The sequence below is a fragment of the Elaeis guineensis genome, chromosome 8 (genome assembly GCF_000442705.2).
Source record: "Elaeis guineensis isolate ETL-2024a chromosome 8, EG11, whole genome shotgun sequence".
Classification (NCBI taxonomy): domain Eukaryota; kingdom Viridiplantae; phylum Streptophyta; class Magnoliopsida; order Arecales; family Arecaceae; genus Elaeis; species Elaeis guineensis.
Window position 1 is genome coordinate 122,055,010 of NC_026000.2, and position 24,094 is coordinate 122,079,103.

General features: G+C 39.8%; 1 protein-coding gene across 5 annotated transcripts; it reads right to left on the reverse strand.

Moving 5' to 3' along the window:
* On the reverse strand, positions 1-23,801 carry LOC105061402 (uncharacterized). Of its 5 annotated transcripts, none has more exons than XM_019846084.3 (8): positions 23,658-23,801; positions 20,790-22,576; positions 20,424-20,675; positions 12,697-12,777; positions 3,195-3,354; positions 2,642-3,114; positions 709-847; positions 1-195 (listed from the first exon to the last, which is right to left on the reverse strand). In XM_019846084.3, the coding sequence occupies exons 2-8, from the start codon at positions 22,068-22,070 to the stop codon at positions 167-169; spliced, it is 2,415 nt and encodes an 804-aa protein (XP_019701643.2). In that variant the 5' UTR covers positions 22,071-22,576; positions 23,658-23,801; the 3' UTR covers positions 1-166. The 5 variants fall into 5 exon arrangements, with proteins under 5 accessions (XP_019701643.2, XP_029116623.2, XP_073117717.1 ...); XM_029260790.2 differs by having other exon boundaries at positions 23,197-23,694; XM_073261616.1 differs by having other exon boundaries at positions 3,195-3,351; positions 20,790-23,693.
* Positions 23,802-24,094: the final 293 nt, after the last annotated feature.

A 24,094-nucleotide genomic window follows, 5' to 3' on the forward strand; every position in this document is an offset into this window, starting at 1 on the left:
TGGAGATTAAGTGATCACTAAAGAAAGAAAGTTATTTACAGATTGAGAGAGAAATGGTAAACACCAAGATGACCATGGGAGTCGAACGTATGTACATTTCACCAGGGCCGAGACAGCCATGCAGGTCAATGAACCCTGTCAGTTGCTTATGTTGAAGTACTTTGGATCATTTGGAAAATGGTGCTCCACCTGTAGCTGGCCAACAACAAAAGCTTTGTATGAGAAAACCAGATCTAAAGTAAGCACAGGCTCAAGTGCATGAAACCATGATAAAACTCCAATCAAGATGTGGAACATATAATAAGAAATAGCAGAGATATCAGTCATCCATGCAAAGAAAATGTGGGTGCTTTGCAAATAAATTGCATCATGCAAGCACGATAAGATTGTAATCCAACCTCACAGCTGGAAGATGAAGCACCTAAACCTAAGTAAGAAGCTTCATACATACATGCCCAATAACAGAGCTCAGCATGAATAATGGTTGTTTACAATATTCATCAACCTTCAGAAGGTTTCGTCATGGAAAACATTCTTTGGAAGCCAGTTTAACAAGGAGCACCAGTTAGGTAGAACTGTAAATTTTGATAAAAGAGATGGGAAATGACTAGAGAGAGATTTGGTGCAATTCCACCAAACAGCGGTTAAAGCTTCAGAAGTGAAAGAACTAGAATGCAATGTGCGACGACCTGATATTACTGACCTCACCTGCTTCGTTAAAGAATTCATATTCAGAAACCTCACTGCTAAATCCGGCTCTAATTTCAGCAGATAGAGTGTCAGCAAAATAACAACATGGCCAGGGATTGGTAAGGCATAGCAGCCTTCGTAGCTTAGCAGACCATTTCTGGGTTAAACATGCAGGATGTTAATCATATGATAACAGGAAGGCTTGGCACCAAGACTATCATGTTTCAACATCTTATCTACTCACCAAACAATAATTTAAAATGGAAAAAGTTATAACCTTGTCCTGAAAATCATTATTTATAAATTTATTTACAGTAACTGGACAGAACAAGTGAATAAAATGCATGGACGGAAGAAGAGGTAAACCATAAAACATCAGAATTACTTGAAATAATTTCAACCACCAGAATTTTAATAGTGATTTATAGCTATAACAGTCAAGTTTCAACGGCCATCCTAATCTCTTGGCCTTATATATTTGAAGGTTAAAATAATTCTCACAACAAAATAGTTGCAGCCAAGGAAAACAAGTCACATAAAAAATATAAAGGCAATAAATGATAGACCAACAACACCCATATAGAAAATGGATTCATGGCCAGCTCAAACTAGCCAAGAAACCAAAGTCCACCACTGCAAGGAAGATGAAGCATATGGTAGCTGGGGTTTGGCTCTAGCAGGAAGATCAGCATAAGTCTGGTCACACATTGGTGAAAGAGTTTAACCTAAAGTTCTTCTTGTTGCTATTGAAATCTGGTGATGCTAGAAATACTCAAAAACCAAGAACATTGAATTTTTTTATACAATTCCAAAATGCCTAAGATGTAATGGTTAAATATCTAAAGGTTTCTTAAATATTCATCAATATGAGAAACAAGAATGTGGTTTGATTGGATTAATGGTCCAATGCACTCAAATCTTCTATTTTTGTCAATGTGTAATAAAGTAGATAATGATTGATAATGTTGATTTGAGATTGTACTTTTGGTTTACTACTAGATGGCCCACCATAAATCCATCTTCCATCCACCATATGCATAAATAAAATGCCTCCAGAATACTAGACTACTTCTGAGGATTTCAGAATAGATTATGATTGGTGGTGTTAAATCTTAATTTGAATATCATTACATGATTTGCTTCAACATAATGCTATACACTAAATGGAGTAGAACAGCGGTAGATGAGCAAGTCCCATCTTGGTCCCAAGTGCATTGCAAAAACAACCAAGGGCTTTGACAACATTTTATTTGTGAGTACCGGGATCAGATAATGAATCTCAAGGTAAAACATGATTTATTGCTCATTAGTCAACCATTGTGATGAGCAGACCATAGTAAAATGAAATGACAGTTTGTTTAATAGATACATGCGCATAATAGCATATATACACATACATACATATACGTATGTATGTATGTATGTGTGTGTGTATATATATATATATACACCAGATTAACGGACCATGACCCTGCAGAGCAAACATTCAGGTTGCAGTCCCATCACCTTCCATGATACAATGATGGAAACAAGGAGAAAATAATTCCCATACTAGCGTGTTGTAATTGAATTCAGAAATTCTTGCTCATCCAATACTCATGAAACGTATGATTCACGAACAAAGAATATCAGTTAGCAAGAATTTACAGGTTGACATTGTGACTGAAAACAAAAGCAGAAAAATGAAGCAACATTTCAGTCTATATATCTGTCATAAACATGAGCTCTCATGATAGTTAATTATAAAACTTTGACAATTAAAAGTGCCAAAGATGCTTCATGATTCATATAGAATCTAAAAGTATGCATATGTAAAAAAAATTACAAGTACGTATATCTAGGACAGAAACCTAAAGTCCAAGTGCAACTGGTCATATTGTCCAAAATGCAAAACATACCAGTGGTAATATGTACAAGTGAGGTTACATTACCAAAAATTTTAGTTTCATACCTTGCCCTCACCAGCATCTGAATGATGTTGAGGAAACACAACTCTAAGATCATTGTATAAATAAAAGCGTCGCTCCTCCTCAATGTCCATGTTTTTTGTTTGCGGTAACGAAGAAGAATCAAATTTGCATCTCTGCTTCAACTTTAAATATTTCCTAGAAGGCAGGCATATAAAGCGTAGATGCAGAGCATAACGGAGAACACCAGCACCAGTTGAATTATTATTCACCTTTGAAGAGCTATTAGCAGGTTTCCTGCTAGTTAAATGACACATATCCAATTGACTACAGTCATCAATTTTATGAGACTGGCTATTGTTCAATTTAGTACTATTGTTTGTATTCATGACATATTCAAACCCATTTGGTTCTCCAAGACAGTCCTCAGATGAGAAAAATGCCGAGCTTCTCTTTTCTGTACTTTTTGATTTACTTGCCATGTCATGATGCTGACTGTCACCATTATGTACACAACCTGTAAAACCAGAGGAACATTTTTAATGATAAGAAGTTATATCCCTGGAAATCATGCTATGTTTGATGTAAATTTCATACATTCAGCTGGTTTGCTGTTAAACTTGCTATGTACACTTCCACCGGAAACTGGTATATCTTTAGGCCCAATGTTGATGTCATGATTCTTAGCTTCTTCTTTCACTGGATTTGGAGAAGCCAGCGAAGAGGCCAGAGTGACCTTCTGACGCATGAATGTCTGCTTCATTTTACAACAAGCAGCAAATTGAGTTATCTATATAAAACCTTGAAAATTAATACCAGGTAAATAAAATTTGCCATTGATATCATTTTTTGGAAATTCAAAAACCAAAATATTGCAAAAACTAGCTGATTTTTTTTTTTCCAAAGGGGTGAAAGTAGGGCCATATCAGAAAGGTGCTCCAAACCAAGGGACAAAAGAGAGCTTGACCAAGGTCTTACACCTGAGTTCAAGTTTTCCACTTCAAGAGGCATTTGGGGATTTAATTATATAAAACTGGAATAATCAATATAAAGACCAGATCTAAAATTTGCTATTATTTATTCCCTGATTGCATCTAAAGCTCTATATTTTTTATGCAAAAATTATGATAAATAATTATGCATAGTGATGCATTTGGTGCATAGTTCCTCAGGCACCAGATTAACCATTTATTTGTATGCTCCATGTCATAATGTCTACTTCCAAACAGGTAAACCATTTATGTGTATGCTTCATGTCATAAATGTCTTCTTCTGTCCAGGAAGTGTTCAGGAAGTGTCAGCACCTATTACTGAAGATATTAGAAAGGCAGGCAGCTTAACTATTTAAAGGCCAGCCATAAGATCCTATTGATTGTATATCAAAATAATGATGGAACACACGAATTAACAATGCACTATTCTCTGCTCCCTTTCAGTTATCGCATTTCATCCTGTGATGTAGAACACAGTTGAATTCTCTTTTGGACTTGCTCCCAGTACCAACCTACAGAGACACTGCTTAGGCAGCTGAATGACCAGAAAGCTATGAAAAATTTATGCATAGGCTCTAGTTGGTTACAAAGAAAGTGAAAGAACAACAGTTGACTGGAATTTCCTTTTCCTTTGGCTGGTCATATGAGTAGAACATCAAAGAGACAAAATAGAGAAGAACATGGGTGAAAATTTTCACAAAGAGGTTGTTGCCGCAAGGCTTGGGGGAGATGCTGACGTGGCTAGAGGTTGACGTCGGTCAAGATTTGCAATATCGGAGGATACCTGCAAAGAAAGTCCACACTCGTTGGGGGTGTTCCGGTAGGAGATCCTCCGATGCCTAAGTTAGCTGGAGCTTTGGAAACAGTAGAGAGAAGAGTAGGATTGGTCTCGGTCAGCGGATCTCTCCTGCAACACATGCCCCCCCACTCCCAAATTCGAAGTGGCTATTGGGCTTCGAGCGAAGGGAGTAACCATCTTGGTAGCTGGACCACCGACCCAATTCCGTCTTGGCTACGTCTACATTACTACTTTCAGAAAAAATATCCGAGGATTAATGATGCGTCATTTCGCAACTCGTATTGTTTTTATTAGAAGTGGAGCTCGAGGAGTCACGGAACCACGCTCTCGAGAGAAAAAATCTGGAGACTGCTCTTGGACTCACTTAGAGCCTGCCACATGGCAAGTCATGGTAAATTCCGAAGAACACTTCCTGAGCCATCCCATATAGCTCAATTCAAGGTTTGCTGTGCTAGTATTGGTAGCCGTTCTGACCAGCTGGCGGCATGATATGGTACGGCTCCATACCGTACCGGACCAGTGCAAACCGACGAAGGCAAAGAAAGCGAATCGAGAGAAGAAAAGAGAGAAATAGAGAGAGAGGGAGGAAGAAAAGAAGGGAGGGGAAGGAGCCAGACGGGCCTCCAACTGGCCACCATGGCCGTCGGACGGCAAAGTCCATGCGCGCGGCGCCGCGGGCGTGAAACAAGGGTGACGCCCCTATTTTATGGGTTTTTTTAAAAAACTGAAACTTAAGTAAAGCCGACAAACCATTTACCGGCTTCACTATTTTTGCTTTTTTTTAAAAAAAATTCAAAAAAATGAAACCGGCAATCTGATTGCCGACTTCACTAATTTTAATTTTTTTTAAAAAATCTCTTCAACAATAAAGCCATCAAATGGTTTGCCGGCTTCACCATTCATCTCTGTTTTTAAAAAAGAACCGTCGTCCCTATTTGCCGGCTTCATTGTTCATCTCCGTTTTTAAAAAAGGATCGATGCGTGAACAGGGACGACAGTCTCTGTTCCATGGCATTGACATCATCTGCGCAACTTTCGCCGCCACCCAGAGACCTCCGACAGCCTCTCCGCCATCCTGTCCTCCCATCTCTGATTGTCTCCCCTTCCTCTCTTTTTCTCGCTCGTTGCAGCAGCCCCATCAAATGAACCAAGCCGCGAAAGCTTCCACCACCCTCCGACGACCGCACAGGGCTATCGCCGGCTTCCGACGGCATCTTCCTCTCTCTCCCTCTCCTCTCTCTCTGCCTCTGTTTCTCTCTCTTTCTTCTCCGACACCAGTGTGCTATTTTCTCTGTCGGAACCATTTCGATTCTCCATAGGTACGATTCGGTACGCTCCGAACTGATCAGTTCGGAACGATTCCGAAAATCATGGCTCCATTCAATAAGGGTGGAATGAAAGGCCGCAAGGTCCACTGTTTCAAGGCTGGCCAAGTGGCATAGTCTGGTAGTTCGATGATTGGATCTGCATCATTGGTGGCCCGTATAAATGGACCACCCATCTAGCAGGGTTTCTTGCCATCTGATTGTCAGTTGCTCTCTTGTCGCTGTATTCGTCAGAGAAAGATTCTCTCTTCTTTGTCTGGTCATCATGAAGCCATCGCCGTCAGCCATTAAGTTAGCCGTGAAGAAGAAAACGAGCTCTTCTCGTGGGGGGTCCTTGTCCAAGAGGGCGAGCAGTATCCAACCAGAACTCTGTCTCTGACTCGTGGCAATCCTCGGCGAAGACTGGGTCAGTCGCGGCTGTGAGGCCACATGTTGTTATGCCGGGGTCACTCCAAGCCCCTCTTTCATCAGGTTAGACCCTGCCTCCCTTTGGAGGGTCGGCAAGGTTTGGAGCGGATCCTCGTCTGTCTAGGGGCAGCCAAGAGTTCATTGAGGCTGCAATGGAGGTTCCCACCAAGGCCAGGCTCTAATTCATCGAGTTCAAAGCCTCGGCAGACTTTGAGGATGAGCTTGTCGAGGCATCTTCGACCGAGTTCATCCAAGACCTCAAGGATTGTTAGGCATGCATGAAGAGGATGGTCCCGTAGCTGGATTTGAAGTGCCTCCGCCCCGACAACAATGATGAAGACATCGGGATATTTTCTTTGGATGAAGACTAGGTCTTCATCTTTTTGTATTTGCTTTTGGTGCCTTCACCTCGATGAAGTTTTGTAATAAAATTTTCAATTAATGAAAAGTATATTTCAATATATTTACCTCTCATTCGAAGCTTTCGCTTCTCTGTGATATTGGCGTGGTTGGCTCTTTGCCTCGATCAAGAGCTCGAATGGCTTGGATGGGTCGGTTGAATTAATTCTGTGCTCAAGCCGATATCTTCCTTGACATTGTCCGAAGTTTCTACTTCATCTACATGTGATGAACAGACTTTTGAAAGTCTCGGGCTCGCGCGTGTGCTAACCACTGAATGCTGACTGGCACTGTCACTTTTGCAAATGAAAGAAGATAATTCCTCTCGACATTGTGCAGCAAGGAGCCATACGGTCCGAAGATCTGATGGAGCTCACATTTAATGTTAGTATCTGCTTTCCAAGAAGCACAGCGTCTGAGGCCTTTATGGTGGCGATATTTGTCGCACAGCTAGTGGGACGTTTGAATTTGCCTGGGCCTACCCCTATAATAGGAGCTCTGCTGGCTGGAGCTAGTATTGCCTTGGTTATCTTCCTCAATATTGTGGTGGAGTTGCCTTGTCCAGTGCCGGAAGGCTATCAGTGCTTTTCTCCAGCTTGGAGATCTTCTCCCCTTAATCAATCGCTGGATGCTTTAAGGAAGTGCTTTAGTGGGCATCTCGCTTTGGCATAGGAGGAATTTGAAAACCTCACTACTCCGATTTAGGGGTTGTAAAGGCAACCATCTGGACTTTTTGAGATCGTATCCTTGACGGTCAAGTCTTGGATCTTTCTAAAGGGCTTGTTTATTCTCTCACCTAGAGCTGCTGTTTGGCCTTCTTTGGAGATGCATCATGAAGGTGAATGGGATTTCGAAAGGGAAGTGCCCACACCGTCGTCGATGTCTTTTTGAGGGGGCCGATGAGCATCGCCAAATGGGGAGTTCTGTGCTCTCCAGTAGGTATCGCTTCGTCATGAAGCCTGGCTCATGCTTTGACGGTGTCAACCGGGCCCTTTTGACCTTTTCTTCTTTCTTTGTTGTAATTAGCTTTGCTCGATTGAAATATAATGAGTTTCTTTAGAATGTAAACAAACCTTTTAAATGAAACACTTCTTTCATTGAGGCTCTTTTTGGTGTGTCATCCAACACTTCTTATTTCTTTAGGATGAGTCAGCTCTTCTTCTGTAGTCATCGCCGGCTTCTGCTGACAATGTAAGATCTCTAGGAGACTAATTTCTGTTGGCTATGGTGGGCCATATGGCTGCAGTGGGCCACTGATGGCGACAATGGGTCACAATGATGGCTATAGTGGGCCGCATGACTACAGTGAGCCGTCTGTGACTACAGTGGACCACATTAATGACTACAGTAAATCGTGTGCTTATAATGGGCCATCCGTGGCTACAATAGGCCACGTTGATGGCTGTAGTAGACCGTCTCGATTACAATGGGCCATGTGACTATAGCGAGCTATCCGTGGCTATAGTGGGCCACGTTGATGGCTACAGTGGACCATCTCAACTACAGTAGGCCACATTAATGACTACAATGGACCGTCTCGGCTACAATAGGCTGTGTGACTACAGTGACCCATTCATGGCTCCAGTGGGCCACATTGATGGCTACAATGGGCCGTGTGGCTACAGTAGGCCATCCGTGACTATAGTGGACAACGTTGAGTTTTTCGATGGTAGGGCCTCCACATCATCGAAAGCCTCGAGGAGCCTTTTGCTCTCTTCTAGGCACCGAGCCTTAGGAAGCTCAAGGCTTCTTCTACACAGAGACCAGTAGAGGATCCGACTATCCGATTGGATTGTCATGCGCTGCATGAGCCTTTCGAGACTGCTTTCGAGGATACCATTGTTGGGGCCATACATCATTCAACATGGCCTCTACTCTAGCTTCTTTTCTAGGTTGGCTGACAATTTTATCCTTCAGACAATATTGTAAAACAGTGTCAAATAGATGTTTATCATAAATGAGAAGTGTATTTATATTTGGACTGGCTATCATCGGCAATGCGATGATGGCGCCATTGACTAAAGTTAGAAAGAAGAGTGATGCCCTTCCGACGGTCGTTCTCTTTATCTCCTTAATTTTATCTCCTGCCCCTTGTGCCTCTAGTCAGGTGGAGATGACGTTGATGATGCCAACCGTTGGTTGGTTGTTTTCCTCATTGGGAGCTCGATTATGCCACTCCCGCACATACTTACCCAAGTAGCTTCCAAGGATCAAGACTTCAATCTCTTCCTTGAGTTGGTGACACTCCTCAGTGTCATGGCCGTGATAATGGTGGAAGCGACAATACCTCCTCTTGCTCCTGTCTGAAGGGGACTTCATCGGCCCAGGTCATCCCAAATATCCCTAGCCTTCGATCTCCATCAGAATCTAAGATTGGGGGCGGATAGATGAGTGTGGCTATTGAATTGCATAAAGAACTCCTCAAACAGTTGCTCTTTCACAATCGAAAAGATTCTCTCTCGATCCGAACCAGTCGGGGATCTTTCCGACTCCTCTTCTTATCAGAGAGATCTTCCCTTCCGCCTACCTGTGGAGCTCCCAAGCTTCCTTTGCCTGGGCGTATTTTCGAGCTCGGACCAGCATATCGACATAGTCTCTCAGAAACTTCTTGTCGAAGGAGAAAGTAAGGCGTCTATTCCGTAAGCCTCGCTTGAGCGCTGACATTGCCACTGACTGACAAAGATCCTACACCTTGAGTGTGGCAGCATTGAAGCATGCAACGTAGTCGCATAGTGACTTACCCTCTTCTTGCTAGAGAGAAGGTTGTCTGAATTCCTCGATTGAGGTCGGCAGCTGCCAAAGTGAGCAATGAACAACCAACCGAGCTGCTCGATTGAATGAATGGATCCTGATCGAAATCCAAAGTACCATGCCCTTGCCGACTTTCTAAGGGTGGCCAAAAAGGGGAGACACAGGAAGACATCTGAAATATCCTGAAGCATCATGAGGGTTCTATCATCCTACAGATGATCAAGAGGATTTGTGGAGCCCTCATGCGGCTCCAGCTTAGGTACTTTGAACTAGCTCTAGATCAATTCCTCCAAGATGGCCTGGATAAATGAGATCGAGAGTCGAAGTCAAGGTCGTCACTGCTCCGATGAGGCCCATTTTGGGCTTCACCAAGATGATGCTCGATATCTTGGACTCTTTTGAGCTCCTCCCGCCAGGACCTTTCGGGCTTACGAAAATAGATCAGGACTGAATCGCCGGTGGAAGAAGAGCTTTCCTGATGTGCCCCTTCCCTCAAGCTCCGATGAAAAGATGAACGAACTAGATTGGCGAGGAAGCGGCAAGAATGCCATCGAAGGGCGAGTCTCGAACTCTGGGAACAAGGCCACCAGCTGAGATCGGAGGTAACGCTTGAGGGCTCGATTCCACATATTATTGTTGCTTCATTACTTGTTGGAGCCACTACATAGCGCCAGTCAATGCTTGAATTTGATGAGCCAAGGCTTCAAATGGCGGTGGATCTATCGCGGTCGGAGGTTGCATTACAACGGATCCACGAGCAACGCCACTCCGGCTGCAACGAGAGGATTGCTGGTGGAAGGTGGCAGAGTTTTGTGCTCTTGTCCATACCATGTTTTTCTTTTTTTTAAAAGGAACGGAACTCTTCCTCTAACGCCAATCTATTGCTGCAAGGCTCTGAAATGATGCTAATATTGCTGGAGCTTGACGTCGGTCGAGATCTGTGATGTTCGAGGATACCTACAGAAGAAGTCCACACTCACTGGAGGTGTTTGGCGGGGGACCCTCCGATGCCTGAGTTAGCCAGAGTTTTGAGAATAATGGAGCGAAAAGATAACAAGGGCCGAGCGAGAGCTCCTGAGACTTTGCAGGTGTTCTTACTTGCCTTTCCTTGCTTATCTGAGGGTCCCCTTCATACTTTTTTTTATCTGAAGATTGGGCCCATAAGCCGCTAGCCGAAGTCTGTGTTTGTTAGGCCTAGCTTTGCAGGCCGTTAGGCCACGTTCTAGCCTTCATCATGAGAGAAATCTCTCCTCCTATCCTGTATCGAGGTTGCTAGTCATGAATGTCAGGCATAGACTTCACTTGCACAGCTAGTGGAATGAGTGGTGTCTAGATTCACAACTGGTATGACCTCACTACAATATCTTAGGCGTGCCTCTATGAAGGATTGGTCTCGATCGGCGGATCTCTCCTGCAACAGAGGTTAATATTCTTCTGTAACAGGTACTGACTTTAAAGAAAATAACAAAAACAAACGGATGAAAATAACTTTTCTTTTGCTCCCTCTGCTTGTCTACTTTCCTTTTTCCCATTTTTTCAACAACCAAATAGGGCTTTAATATTTTGTGGGGAGTTTTAAGCCATACAATTCTGATTGCACAGAGAAAAGCAAAACCACTATCTCCCTCAATGGAGAATCATACCCTTAAATCAACCATTGGATTTCTTACATCTAATAGCCAAGAATGAGAAAAATATAAAAATCGCAAATATTATTTATGATTAATTACTTTATCCATTAGAACAATGCTAGTACTGATTACATAGGCTAAAAACACCTATAATGATTCACAACCAAAAGTGCTACAGTACTGAAAAATGAGTAAATTATCAAAATTAGCAAATGACTATGAAACTAATTTAATCTAATAAGCCAATGTACCGACTTAAATAAAGAATCTGAGACCAGACTATACACTGCTTGAAGCAACTGCAAAAACTACAACAAAAGAATGGTAACACTGTACTCAAAACAGCTCTTGAACACAATAACAATGTCCCTATTACCAGCTCTCTCAACCTAATAGTGATAGCTAAAATTTTGGACACATAAAGCAGCAAGACACTCTTCACTCCAAAAGTAGTTTGCCCAACAGACATCTAGAAGTGTCAGCAACTCAGCATTTTGCAGAGATTTCAAAAATATTTAGTCAAAAGACATTCCAAGTGCTACAGAAGTGCGAGTATATTGTGCCTATATGCTTATCATTTTAAGCTAATGTGATATGGCATGTAAATAAGTTTCCTTTTTTAAGCTAGAATCAACTTAATCAACTAGTCAATGTAACCAATATATTCATACATATTTTATTTCATTACAAATCTAAAAATATATATAAACATGTTGAACATATATACACACAAATTTTATTGCTTGGTGCAATGGTAAAAGGCTTGGGTTAATAAGTGCAATGGTGCAAATACAAGTCCCGGGCAGCCTTTTATATTTTAAAAATAATAATAATAATAATAAAAGTTAGGTCTGCCCCCATTCTACCTCCCCCAAGACACCAGATTGTCTGGACCTTAACTGAGTATGTCCCTTTTCTATTTTGCTTACAGAATTATATTAACAGAAAGTGCCTCCGTATCAAGTTTTAAGAAGTTGACATCTAAACACCTAACTTTCCCATGGCAGGGTCGTGGTGGCACTATTCTTAAATCTAAATGATTATAAATCTATGGCAACCTCAATGCCAATCGCCAAGTTTCCATGGGACACTTTAAAGAAACTCTAACATACTATGGCTTGTCAGATCTCCAACAACATACGATAATCGTCAAATTGCCAGCTTCACATCTAAATTCTGATCCTATTACTTCTTAAGTCTGTTTGCAAATTGTTAGAGAACTTTCCATCATTCTGATGTCAACCCTTTGGATCGTACATTGACATTGTTTCCATTCTCAAAATCAGAAATTCTGAACCAGATAGTTCTTCATTAAATTTGAAAGGAAGTTTTATACTGAATTTATTAGTCTACATGAAAATGATCCAGGATTCCATTACAAGCGCCATTATGCTAATTCTGGCTAGTCTTGGGCACAGACTATTGCATATACCTATGTGAGAGGAGACATCTGAAATGGCTCATTGACTTCATGGACCTTATGGACCTTGTGAATGAGGCTCCATACATTTTTACTGATCTAAGCATTTTCTTCCAGGTAACACATCTGCTGCCCAAGCAAAATTTTGGATCCCTCAATCTCACCTTCGAGCTTGCTAATGAGCTATTTGTTGGGCTAACCTTCTTTCTTGTAATTGAACATAAAATATTTCACAAAGTTATAGCTTGTTGATATTCTAAGTTGAAAATGGTACTAAAGTGTTAGGGATTATCAGTCCTCTAAGCAGCTGTGAAACAAAAGCACAAGCCCTGAAACAAGCATTGCGGGAGTAATACATAGTTCATACTTCATACCTTTGTCTCAGCAGGCATATCACTCAAATCGTAGTTGCAAAAGAATGTGTGCAGAGGAGTCCTTTCCGGGTTGCTAAGAACCTGTTAGAACCAACACATCATAATATGAAACCTCAAACACATCATATCTTCTCCACTTTTAGAATCTGTATATTAATTTATTTGGCCATGAACAGCTTATGGTGAGAAACCAACCAACTCAGATCCTAAGAAAGCAGTATTACTGTCAGAAATCAATGAGAAACAATACAGAGGACAAAACAGATTCAATGCACCCTAAGAAAATAAATATGCAGTATATTTCCAACTTCAATTGGCAACATGACATGCACGAGATTATTTAAAAATTTGTCTAACATCAATTCAGGAATACACAGTACCATCTCTGAGTCAGCACACAATGTGCTGAAGGCATGGTTTATGAAAAAAGCTGTACAACTTACCAACAATATTAAGCAAGCATAATAGGTCAGCCATTCCTATTTCAAAGACTTGATAAGGAAAAATTCCAGTTCCCTTTCAGGAACGCAAAATAATGGAAAAGGATGAAACTAATGTTCATCTAGAAGTGTATTATTTAGATGAGCAAATTGTTTTCTGAACCTTTCCCTATCCTAGAATATACCAATCCTGGCTAATCTATAACCATCAAACACATCAATGGTGATGATGGTGAATTCCAGTAACAGAAGCCAATTTGTTGCTTCAAAATCCCAAGGTTTTACTAACTAGTTTCAGTGCCCATACCAGTCCCTAACTGGTACAGCCCATACCCGTACCAAAGTGATACACCCCATACCAAGTGTTGGTACCTTACATCCCTTGGTACCGACACTTGGTATGGGAGGCGTACTTGGTGCTGGTTCCCTACCTATACATTATTACAAGAGTAAATTTCTAAAGGTCATGCAAAATGTCAGATTGTCCTACTTGTCAAGGACTCACAGAGAGGACCTAATTCTATTACCATTATACAAAAACTTTATTCACTGCATAGTCTCTAAGCAATCATAGAATCAATCCCATTTCTTAATTTCTCTTCAATCTTGTTATCTTTGTTTCATTCCGCACAACGGATCTGATCTGAGAACTGAAAACTTATTCCATAATTCTTCTTTATTCATGATTAATGTCTACATGAATTCCAAGTTAAATTCTATAGTTATCAAGACCGTTAATTCCAAAAACACAAGATAGCCATGATTAAAAGTGTTGATTCAGTTCCAAAGTTGTTCATGTATAAGCATGTGCATCAAAATGGCATAAAGAACTAATGCTGATGTGCGTTAGTCCCTCTAAATGCTGAAAGAAGGTCTATATTCTTTATAGCCATGAAAAAGGTCCAAATAATAATGGTCTCCCCATGAAAACCTAATACTTTCACTAACTATATTTACCATAATGATCTGTCTCTGAAAATAATAAGCTGATGCTTTCAGAAAGCATATTTACTAATAATGATTTTTTTCTGTGAAAATTGTGAGATGATATTTTGACAAAGAAAAGCCACATTTAGTTTCTTGCTTAGCATCCTTGTGTATAACGATTACTCAGTTGTTTGTAGATACACTGTACATAATTTATGGAACATTAGAACTTGTATAAAGGCCTAAAAGCACCGCAGTTTTATGGAGCAAATTAAAAAAATAAAACTCTTTGATTATGAATTTAATGCCTAGTCATAAGAACAGGTTACATGATTTGGTCAAATGGCCATTCTATATCCTGGTTATGAAATAAAAGTATTGTATTCAAGGGAAGTAATCTGCCAACCAACACAATGGAAAGGCATTTATTGTTGCCATCACATGACCCTAAGCGAAATTCTAGTCAAATGGGATGATAAAGATTACTATTCACATCATGACAGGAAAGTCAGATTCTAATAACATGATTTGCTGATGGGCAACATAAAGTTAGTATTGAAATGTTGAAATTTCTCTCTCTCTCTCTCTCCCCCTCTCTCTTTCTCCTTCATTTATCTCTCTTTCCTTTATCTCTTTTTCTCTCTCTTTCCTCTATGTTAAGATATAAGGTATATATAGAAAGTTGTTAAGATCCCTATTTCTTCTCTTTCTATTATTAGTTACTTTCCTTGTATAGTTTTTTCTTAGTATTAATATCCCCCGATTTTCAAGATTGTATTTGGATCTGATTCTATCATCCTAAGTGTATGTATGCATGGGTTGATTGCCCATATTAATGAGAAAGAAAAATTTTCTTTCAATTTGTTCATGGTATCAGAGTCTATGACTTTGGGCAATAACTTTTTGTTTGTCATCTTTCATTGGTGACGAAACTCTAGTTTTTTTTCTTCAACCTTGGTTGCCAGCATATTGCTATACTATTGTTGTTTCTATTATGATTCCTAGCCTTTATTGCTGGAGTCAGCAAGTCCTCCCCCCTATCCTTCCATCGTTGACGCCAACCCCTCTTTTTCGGCCTTCATGCGAACCATGACTGAAGCATCAGAATCAGTTACTAGATCATCTTCTGCATCTGAATTCGAGGTGGCACCGGTGTTCACTGCTAGAATAGGTGGGGCGAATAAAGAACTACAAAATATGAGTCCTTCCTATCGCTTAAATGGAAGGAATTTTCTTCTCTGGTCACAATTGGTCAAAACCTTTGTTAAAGGCAAAAGAAAAATTCAACACTTGATAGAAGCAGGCCTGAGCCCAGATGATCCAAAATTCTCTGCGTGGGATATTGAGAATTCAATGATTATGTCGTGGTTATGGAACTCCATGCAGCCAGATATCAACAAGAACTGCATGTTTCTCCCGACAACTAGAGATATATGGGAGACAGTTCATCAACTTTACTCCAAGAAGTTGGATACGGCAGTTATCTATGAATTGAAGATTAAGATTTCTGTCATAAAGCAAGGTAATCTTCCTGTCACTGAGTACTATAATATAATGAATGAATTGTGGCTGGAACTGGACCATTATCAAGCCATAAGGATGAGATGCAGTGATGATACCAAAGCTCTCGGGTCTATAGTAGAGAGAGATCATATTTTTGAATTTCTCACAGGCTTGAATGTTGAATATGAACTAGTCCGAGTTCAGATTCTTGGTGAGCAGCTTCCTTCGTTGAAAGAAGTGTTCTCTATTATCCATACAGAAGATAGTAACCGAAATGTTATGCTCGAGTCTATCACTCTTGAATGATCAGCCTTAGTAACCAGAAAATCGGTTGATACAGGGTATGAAAAGAATCCATCAGAACCCAAGCAAGATGAACGCACCCTTGAGTATCCTAAATCCAACCAGTCTAACCGTGATGGACTCTGATGCTCATAATGTAAAAAACCACGCCATACGAAAGAAAATTGTTTCAAGTTATATGGCAAGGCAAATGTACTCAATCAAAATGGAGGATTCAAGGGACAATCTCAAGGACAAGCTCATCTTATCAACACAAATAGTACTCTGAATAAAAGGCTTGAAGGTGATCAGGTTCGAGAATTCAATAAAGAGGAGGTAGAAAAATTAAGAGGTTTACTCAATTCTTTGTCTCGTTCATTTAGTACATGCTCACTGGCTCAATCTGGTAAGCATTTTACTTCTGATTCCTTGGTTGCCATATTAGACTACTCTAACTCTGGGATCATAGACTCGGGAGCCACAGACCACATGACCAATTGTCCAACCAAATTCCTGACCTATAAACCATTATCTGAAAATAAGAAGGTCACAATAGCTGATGGTTTCCCCATCACTATTGCTGGCCAAGGCCACATCACTTTGACACCAGCTCTGCCTCCGCATGACGTGTTACATGCCCCAAAGTTGCACACAAATTTACTTTCCATTCATAAACTTACCAAAGACCTGAAATGCAAGATAACCTTCTTTGATACTCATTGTTCAGGACCTACTCATGGAGAGGACGATTGGATTTGCTAAGGCAAAGGATGGACTTTACTATCTAGAAGATGGAAGTGGTTCGACAGGTCAACATAGAATTTCAGCATGCAATTTGGTTGAGACTTCTAATCCTTCTATCATCTCTCCTAAATCTGAAATATGGCTCCTACATCTTCATCATGGTCATCCACCTTTTTTGTTGCTCAAAACTATGTTTCCTTTACTTTTCAATAATGTTGACATTTCAAGTTTTCATTATGATGTTTGGCGATAATAATGTTGACATTTCAAGTTTCCATTATGATGTTTGTCAATTCGCCAAACATCATCGTGTCTCTTTTCCTTTGAGTAATAAAAAATTAGTCCAACCTTTTTTACTAGTACATACTGATATTTGGGGTCCCTCTAGAATACCTAATCTATCCGGAGCTAGGTGATTTATTTCTTTTCTTGATGATTGTACTCGGACCACGTGGTTGTATCTAATGAAAAAAAAATCCAAAGTCAGTAATGTTCTCCTATCATTTCACAAAATGATTAATACACAATTTGGGATATCTATCAAAAGAATAAGACCCGACAATGCTAGGGATTACTTTAATCATACTCTTGCAACCTTCTTTCAAAAAGAATGAATCATTCATGAATCCTCATGTGTTGATACTCCCTAACAGAATGAGGTAGTCGAGCGAAAAAACAGATATCTTCTCAATGTTACTCGAGCTCTTATTTTTCAGCCAAACATGCCAAAAACATTTTGGGGGGAAGCTATCCTCAGAGTCACTTTCTTAATTAATAGAATTTCTTCATGTAGTCTTGAGAATAAAAGTCCTCTTGAAACTTTATCTATCTTCTATCCTGACTTTTATTTCTCAAAAAACTTACCCCTTCATGTCTTTGGATATGTTTCCTATGTCCATATTCATAAACAATACTGGGATAAACTTGATCATCGAGCACTTAAATGTGTCTTCTTGGGCTGCTCCAACATCCAAAAGGATTATAAGTGCTATCATCCACCAACTCGAAAAATATTTGTCTCTATGGATGTTACTTTCAATGAAGCCGAGTTCTAGTTTTCTACTTCATAGTCTCATCTTCAGAGGAAGAATTCTAGAGAAGACTTGGAATGGATTCAATTTTCTATAGAAAATGTTGCTTCTACTCAACCATCCCAGCCATCATAAATGTCCGATGCTCAGCCACCTTCTCCTCAAGCTCAGCCACATTCAAGTCAAGATGCTGAACCTGCTGCTGAATCAAACACTGGACGTGTCAAACCCAAACTCAATCAGCACTCGTCTCGTGAGTTATTGCAATATTCACGCTGAAAAAGGCCATCCATGCCAATGCAGCAAAATTCATAGTCCGAACCAGTTAAGCAAGGTAATGTCTTTTTTCCTTCAACTTCTGAAACACCTGAGTCTTTGCATGATGAACCAATTTTCTAAAATCTAGATCTCCCAATTGCACTAAAAAAACCTATCGGGAAATACACCCAAGCTTCACTCTATCTAATTTCACAGTTTGTGTCATTTCACAGATTATCTTCACAACATAAAAACTTTCTCACAATCTTACATTCAATTGATATCCTTAAAATTGTCCAAAAGACGCTAGGGGATAAGAATTGGACACAAGCTATGAAAGAGGAGATGCATGCACTAGAAAAGAATAGAACTTAAAAAATTGTTGCTAGACCAAAAGGAAAACAACCTATAGGGTGTAAGTGAGTGTATACTTTAAAATATAAGACCGATGGATCCCTTAAAAGATACAAAGCAAGACTAGTGGCAAAAGGTTATACTCAGACCTATGGGGTAGACTATCAAGAAACTTTCACACCTATGGCAAAGATGAATACTACTAGAATATTACTCTCCTTGGCTGCTATGTTTGACTGGAACTTACAATAGTTTGATGTAAAAAATGCATTTCTTCTGGGGATCTGGAAGAAAAAATTTTTATGGAGCCACCATCTGATTTTAATAAGAGCTTTGGAAATGATAAAGTCTATCAACTGAGAAAAGCATTGTGTGGACTGAAACAATCACCACGAGCTTGATTCGGAAGATTCACAAAAGCCATGCTTGAAATGGGATACAAACAAAATCGAGGGGATCACATGCTATTCATCAAACACTCCAATGGAGGTGAGGTTACAGCTCTTTTGATATATGTGGATGATATTATTGTGACAGAAAATGATAAAAATGAGAGAGCTTCTTAGGAAAAAGTTGGGACAAAAATTTGAAATTAAAAAACTTGGAAGATTGAAATATTTCTTGAGAATTATGGTAGCCTACTCGAAAAAGGGTATTTTCATATCCCAAAGAAAGTACATACTAGACTTACTAAAAAAAACTGAAACTCTCAATAGTAGAGCAGTGAGTACATCCATTGATCCTAATCATAGGATAAGAAGAATGGAAGAGAGGAGTATAGTTGATAAAGGGAGATATCAAAGGCTTGTAGGGAGATTAAAAATATCTCGCTCATACAAGATCCGACATAGCATACGCAGTAAGTGTAGTGAGTCAGTTCATGCACGACCCGAAGGAAGAACATTTACAAGCTGTTTACAAAATCTTCCACTATCTTAAAGCCATGCCAGAAAAGGGTATATTCTATTTCAGAAAAGGAACTCACTTTGGAAGTGTACACTGATGCTAACTATGCAGGTTCACAGGTTGATAGACGATCGATGTCAGGTTATTGCACATTCCTAAGAGGCAATCTTGTGACTTGGAGGAGTAAGAAACAGAATGTGGTGGCAAGGTTAGTGCTGAAGCTGAGTTCAGAGCTATGGCGCAAGGAGTTTGTGAGCTCTTGTGGCTAAAAATTGTCCTTAATGACTTGAAGATTAAGAGAGAGGGAACATGAGGTTATACTGTGATAATAAGTCTGCTATCGATATTGCTCACAATCTGGTTCAACATAACCGAATTAAACATATTGAGATAGCTAGACATTTTATAAAAGAAAAGTTAGACAGCAGCTTAATTAGTACTCCTTATATGTCTTCTGAAAATCAGCTAGCAGACATACTCACCAAGAGACTATCTACAGCGAGATTACAAGAGCTTACATGCAAGTTGAGAATGGAAGACATCCACTCACCAGCTTGAGTATTGAAACGCTGAGAATGGAAGAAACTCTCTCTCTCTCTCTTTCTTTTATCTCTCTTTCCTTTATCTCTTTTTCTCTCTCTTTTCTCCATGTTAAGATATAAGGTGTACATAGAAAGTTGTTAAGATCCCTATTTCTTCTTTTTCTATTATTAGTTATTTTCTTTGTATAGTTTTTACTTAGTATTAATATCCCCTAATTTCCGGGATTGTATTTGGATCTAATTCTATCATCCTAAGTGTATATATGTATAGGGTTGATTGCCCATATTAATGAGAAAGAAAAAATTTCTTTTAATTTGTTCAGTTAGAAGTTTCTTAAGAGCATGAAATTGAAACAAAACTTCTGCACAAAAACTATGAAAATGATTCCTACATTGCAAAATGAGAGCAAGTGAGAGCAATAGGAATTGGAGATATGGCAGTAGTGGGAAGGCAGGAGGGCTAGAACAAGAGCCAATACTCCCAAAATGAAAAAGAGCAAGTCCAGTCCTCCACTCATCTAGAAAGCAGCTAAGAAGAAAGTTGCCCTCCCATACTACATGAGTCCAGATTGTTGCACTCTACCAACATACTGTAATCAGCTAGATTACCGACTCCAACTGACACACATTGACTGTTAAATTTACAGCAGTGTTTATAGTAGTACTAATAAGCATGCATGATAAGTTGGCCTAACTTGCTTGATGACAAATTATTTTTTGAAGGCAAAGAAACTGAGTACCAGTTGTATGCATCCTTTCATAGGAATGCGCAAGCGACTTTTGACTGCTCGAGAATCACCATTGCTAAGGCTTCTTCTCCATTTTGGACCTTTACACTTGTTTGATGGCAAACGTCCAGCAAGATCAATGGATGCATAGTATAGCAAGGAGCTATCACCATCAATGCTTGTCACAGCAAAAGGAAGCTTCTGAGATGGTGGTGAAAAGTTACCTCTGGTGACATTTAGCACAGCCAGAAAACCATCAATTCTCTGCAGAAAGGAAAAGTGAGATGTGAGATCAAATAGTCATCGAATTTTTGAATCAGAAAGTTGATCCTAATTGCTAAATGCCATTGCAGAAACAAAAAAGGCTTCATCACAAACCTGACTGACTTTCCCAGACAAGAACCGACCAGATAAGAGAGACTCTTCAAAGGAACCAACCAATGACCTCCTGACAGGAAGCATGGTCAAACTGTTGATGTGATGCATGCAATGAGATGCAGGTGCAGACTCAGGACCCCAGTTAAAGCCTACATCCAAGCTTCTTTTGGAGGTAAATGGATCTTCTTCCTCATGCAGCATGCCAGTCTCCTCTTCTCTTCTCCTAAAATTATCTTCTGATGTTGCAAGTATTCCAGTTCCATTCCCATCACTTGATTTTTTACAGTTCTTTAAAACTGAAAAATCACTTTCCATGTCTTTGGCAAAATCCCTGTGAACTCCTGCAAGTTTCATTTTTTCAGGCCACTTGGGACCAAGAGGAGAGAAGGAGAGTGGTGGCGAGTGCACTTTTTTTGGAGGAATGGCTATTTCCCTGGAAAAAGTTCTTATCTCACTTGTTTCTTTGCTGGGATCAAATCCCCAAGCAGATAATTGATGATCGTGGGAAAAGGCCTCCTTGTTTTCAAGCAAAGGGCCATCAGTGAAAAAATCACAAGTCATTCTACCGTCATCTAACATGTTCCTCCAATTTGAACATCTAGAGACAGGCCAAACTGGAGCTTCAAAGCAACTAGCATTTCCAATATTGGCTTTCTTACAATCCTGTGATGAAAAAATACTATGTTTCCTCAATGAGTCAGATGAATCAATTCTAGCATCATCACAAGCAATGTCTAATAGATCGCCATGGAATTCCTTGTGAAGCATGCTACTCAGAGGAGATAACAAGCGTTTCCTCACTTGCTGGCCATGAGGATCAGTTTTTGAAGGATCAGTGCCACCAACAGCTACAGAGGGATAAATTCCATCAGCTGCCTTGTTCTCAAAACCATTAACAGAAGACCCTTGTTGATTTGATTGAAAACCCACAACCCTCATGGCAGGCCGTTGAACACTCTGTCCCATTTTTGGAAATAATCGGCCATTTGTGGCCCTAGAATCAATTTTCAGCCCTTGAAAGTTTGCGGCACCATCAATGGTATTTCTACATTTAAACAGCCCATCTGTTCCTTTTGGGAGTTCCAAATTGGTTTTCCTCTGAAAATCACCAATAGAGGAGCATGGAAAATCTCCTGCGATCCTGTTATTTGTGCTTCCCCCATGTAGCCCATCAAAATCACAGCAGCTTAAACCACCAGATGGAGGTGGGGTTGAAACAAATGTGCTCAGTGCTGTTGTCAATTCATCAGTTACTTTGGGGGAGACTTGAGGCAAGCCCATTGCAGAAGCTTATAATGCTAATGGTCAGGTGCACTTAAACTTGTCTTCGTGTTCTTCTTTTCCCCTTTCGTTTCTATAACATTCGATCACTGGATCAATCCTAACCTTATCTCCCTAAAATCGGCGGATTCCTCATTCCAAGTTTAACACCATATCTCTTCAATAGATGGAAGTAGAAAAGAAACCCTCATGCTCTTCTCAAACAATCAAAATCCAAAATGACAAATCCAATCAAAGCTAAAGAATGAGAACTAGAATTAAGTTTTGATCTATAATTCAACAATGTCTGAATTAGGTTGAGGTTTATTATGTGGGTCTGATACCTATAAACCTCTAAGCTGCCATCATTCATAACAAGGTCTTTGTTTCACCACTTACTATCATTGAGTCCCACTTGAAGATAAGACAGAATCCACAAGGAATGACAAGTACAGAGCTTCCGACCCCATAACAGCTAGGAAGGAGGAGGCGTTGATTGATAGCAGCTCAAGAAATGAATCAAAATCCTGGAAGACCAAAATAAAGGACAAATCAAAAAAACAGAGATAAAAGCTGAATTTGGAAGAAGAACCATCTGAGAAAACTGTGAGTTTCATGAAGAAATTAAGCAAATTTGAATTAAGTAAGAAGAAAATCAATTTGTGGCAGTTAGGACAATCATCAAGGCTTCCATTTCCCTTCAAAGCATGAAACAAAGGCAATAACCTTCAAAATATAATTCATGAAAAGCATTAGAAAGGCAGCAATATGTCCCATCGGAAAAAGTAACTGGGATTCTTATCTCCAGCGCATGAAACCCAAATTTGAAGAGGACAAATTTGTCTCCCAATCAATACTTGTGAAACTGATCTTGACTCATCCCATAAAACCGGCAAATAAAAAAAATAAAAATTATCATTAAAAAATTATAATTATTTCATTTATCTCATTTACAAACTAGATGGAGGTGGGGAGGGGACAAAGGACAGCATGAAAAAAGCATGAACTCCATCAACTCCTTACTGATTGAACACCATGTGTAACCGAGGGAAAAAATTAACAAGAAAAGGCGAAAAAGCCAACACTTTTTTGTACCAATTTCGCTGCTTATAATTGCAAAAAAAGTTTTAAAAAAATAAGAAATCACCAGTCATCTCATCTCATCTGAGAGAAGGCACATAGCGAGTTAAGTACTTTTAACAACCAAACCAAATGCACGAGACAGCTACCCGTCCTTCATCTATCATCACGTTAAACGAATCAATATAAAATAAATCGCCAACTTCTAGCAAAAAAAAAAATCCAAAAATTAACCAAAAAAACAGAAAGAAACTCGGAAGCTAATTCCTTAAAGCCGATCAATAAGAAAAGAAACACTCAAGAGGTGCCGTCCACGGCATACATTCCTCCCCCCTTTCCGCTCTCATCTGCCACCAAAACCGAGAAATTACTCCAAGAAAACACGAAATGAGGCAAATAAACACGAAAACAGATCATATCCCGCGATTGGGCCGCTCCACCGACGTCTGCGGGCAGCGATCGGAGCATCCCAACGGCTGTTTTCTACGTTAATTTCCGATCAAATCGAGGGAAAAAGAGACAACCCACCTCCCCTCCGTCCCAAAGCTCTATCTCTCTCCCTTTCTTTTCCCTTCTCCAAAGCCCATTTATATAACTCTCCTCTCTCTCTGCGACTTGTAAAAATTTTTCATCGTCGGTTAAACGAGTATATTTTTTTTTTTTTTTTTTTTCTGGCATTATATTAGGAGAAATACTGCGGGCCGCTTTCGGTGCGTCGCCAGAATGTATCCTATCCACTGGGTCCGATCAAAATTAAACCACCGCTTTGAGTAACTCTCCTCTCTCTCTCTGTGACTTGTAAAAATTTTTCATCGTAGGTTAAACGAGTATATTTTTTTTTTTTTTTTTTTTTTTTGGATTGGGCGCTTTCGTTAGGAGTAAATGGGTCCGATCAAAATTAAACCACCGCTTTGAGTAACTCCCTCTCTCTCTCTGCGACTTGTAAAAATTTTTCATCGTAGGTT

What these genes read in the sequence shown, in the direction of transcription:
- LOC105061402 (XM_019846084.3), bottom strand. Translation starts at nt 22,070, where the DNA reads ATGGGCTTGCCTCAAGTCTCCCCCAAAGTAACTGATGAATTGACAACA. An exon ending in TAACAGCAAACCAGCTGAAT is followed by an intron (nt 3,115 to 3,194) that starts GTATGAAATTTA and finishes CTGGTTTTACAG; the next exon opens with GTTGTGTACATAATGGTGAC. An exon ending in CAGATGCTGGTGAGGGCAAG is followed by an intron (nt 848 to 2,641) that starts GTATGAAACTAA and finishes TGTTTAACCCAG; the next exon opens with AAATGGTCTGCTAAGCTACG.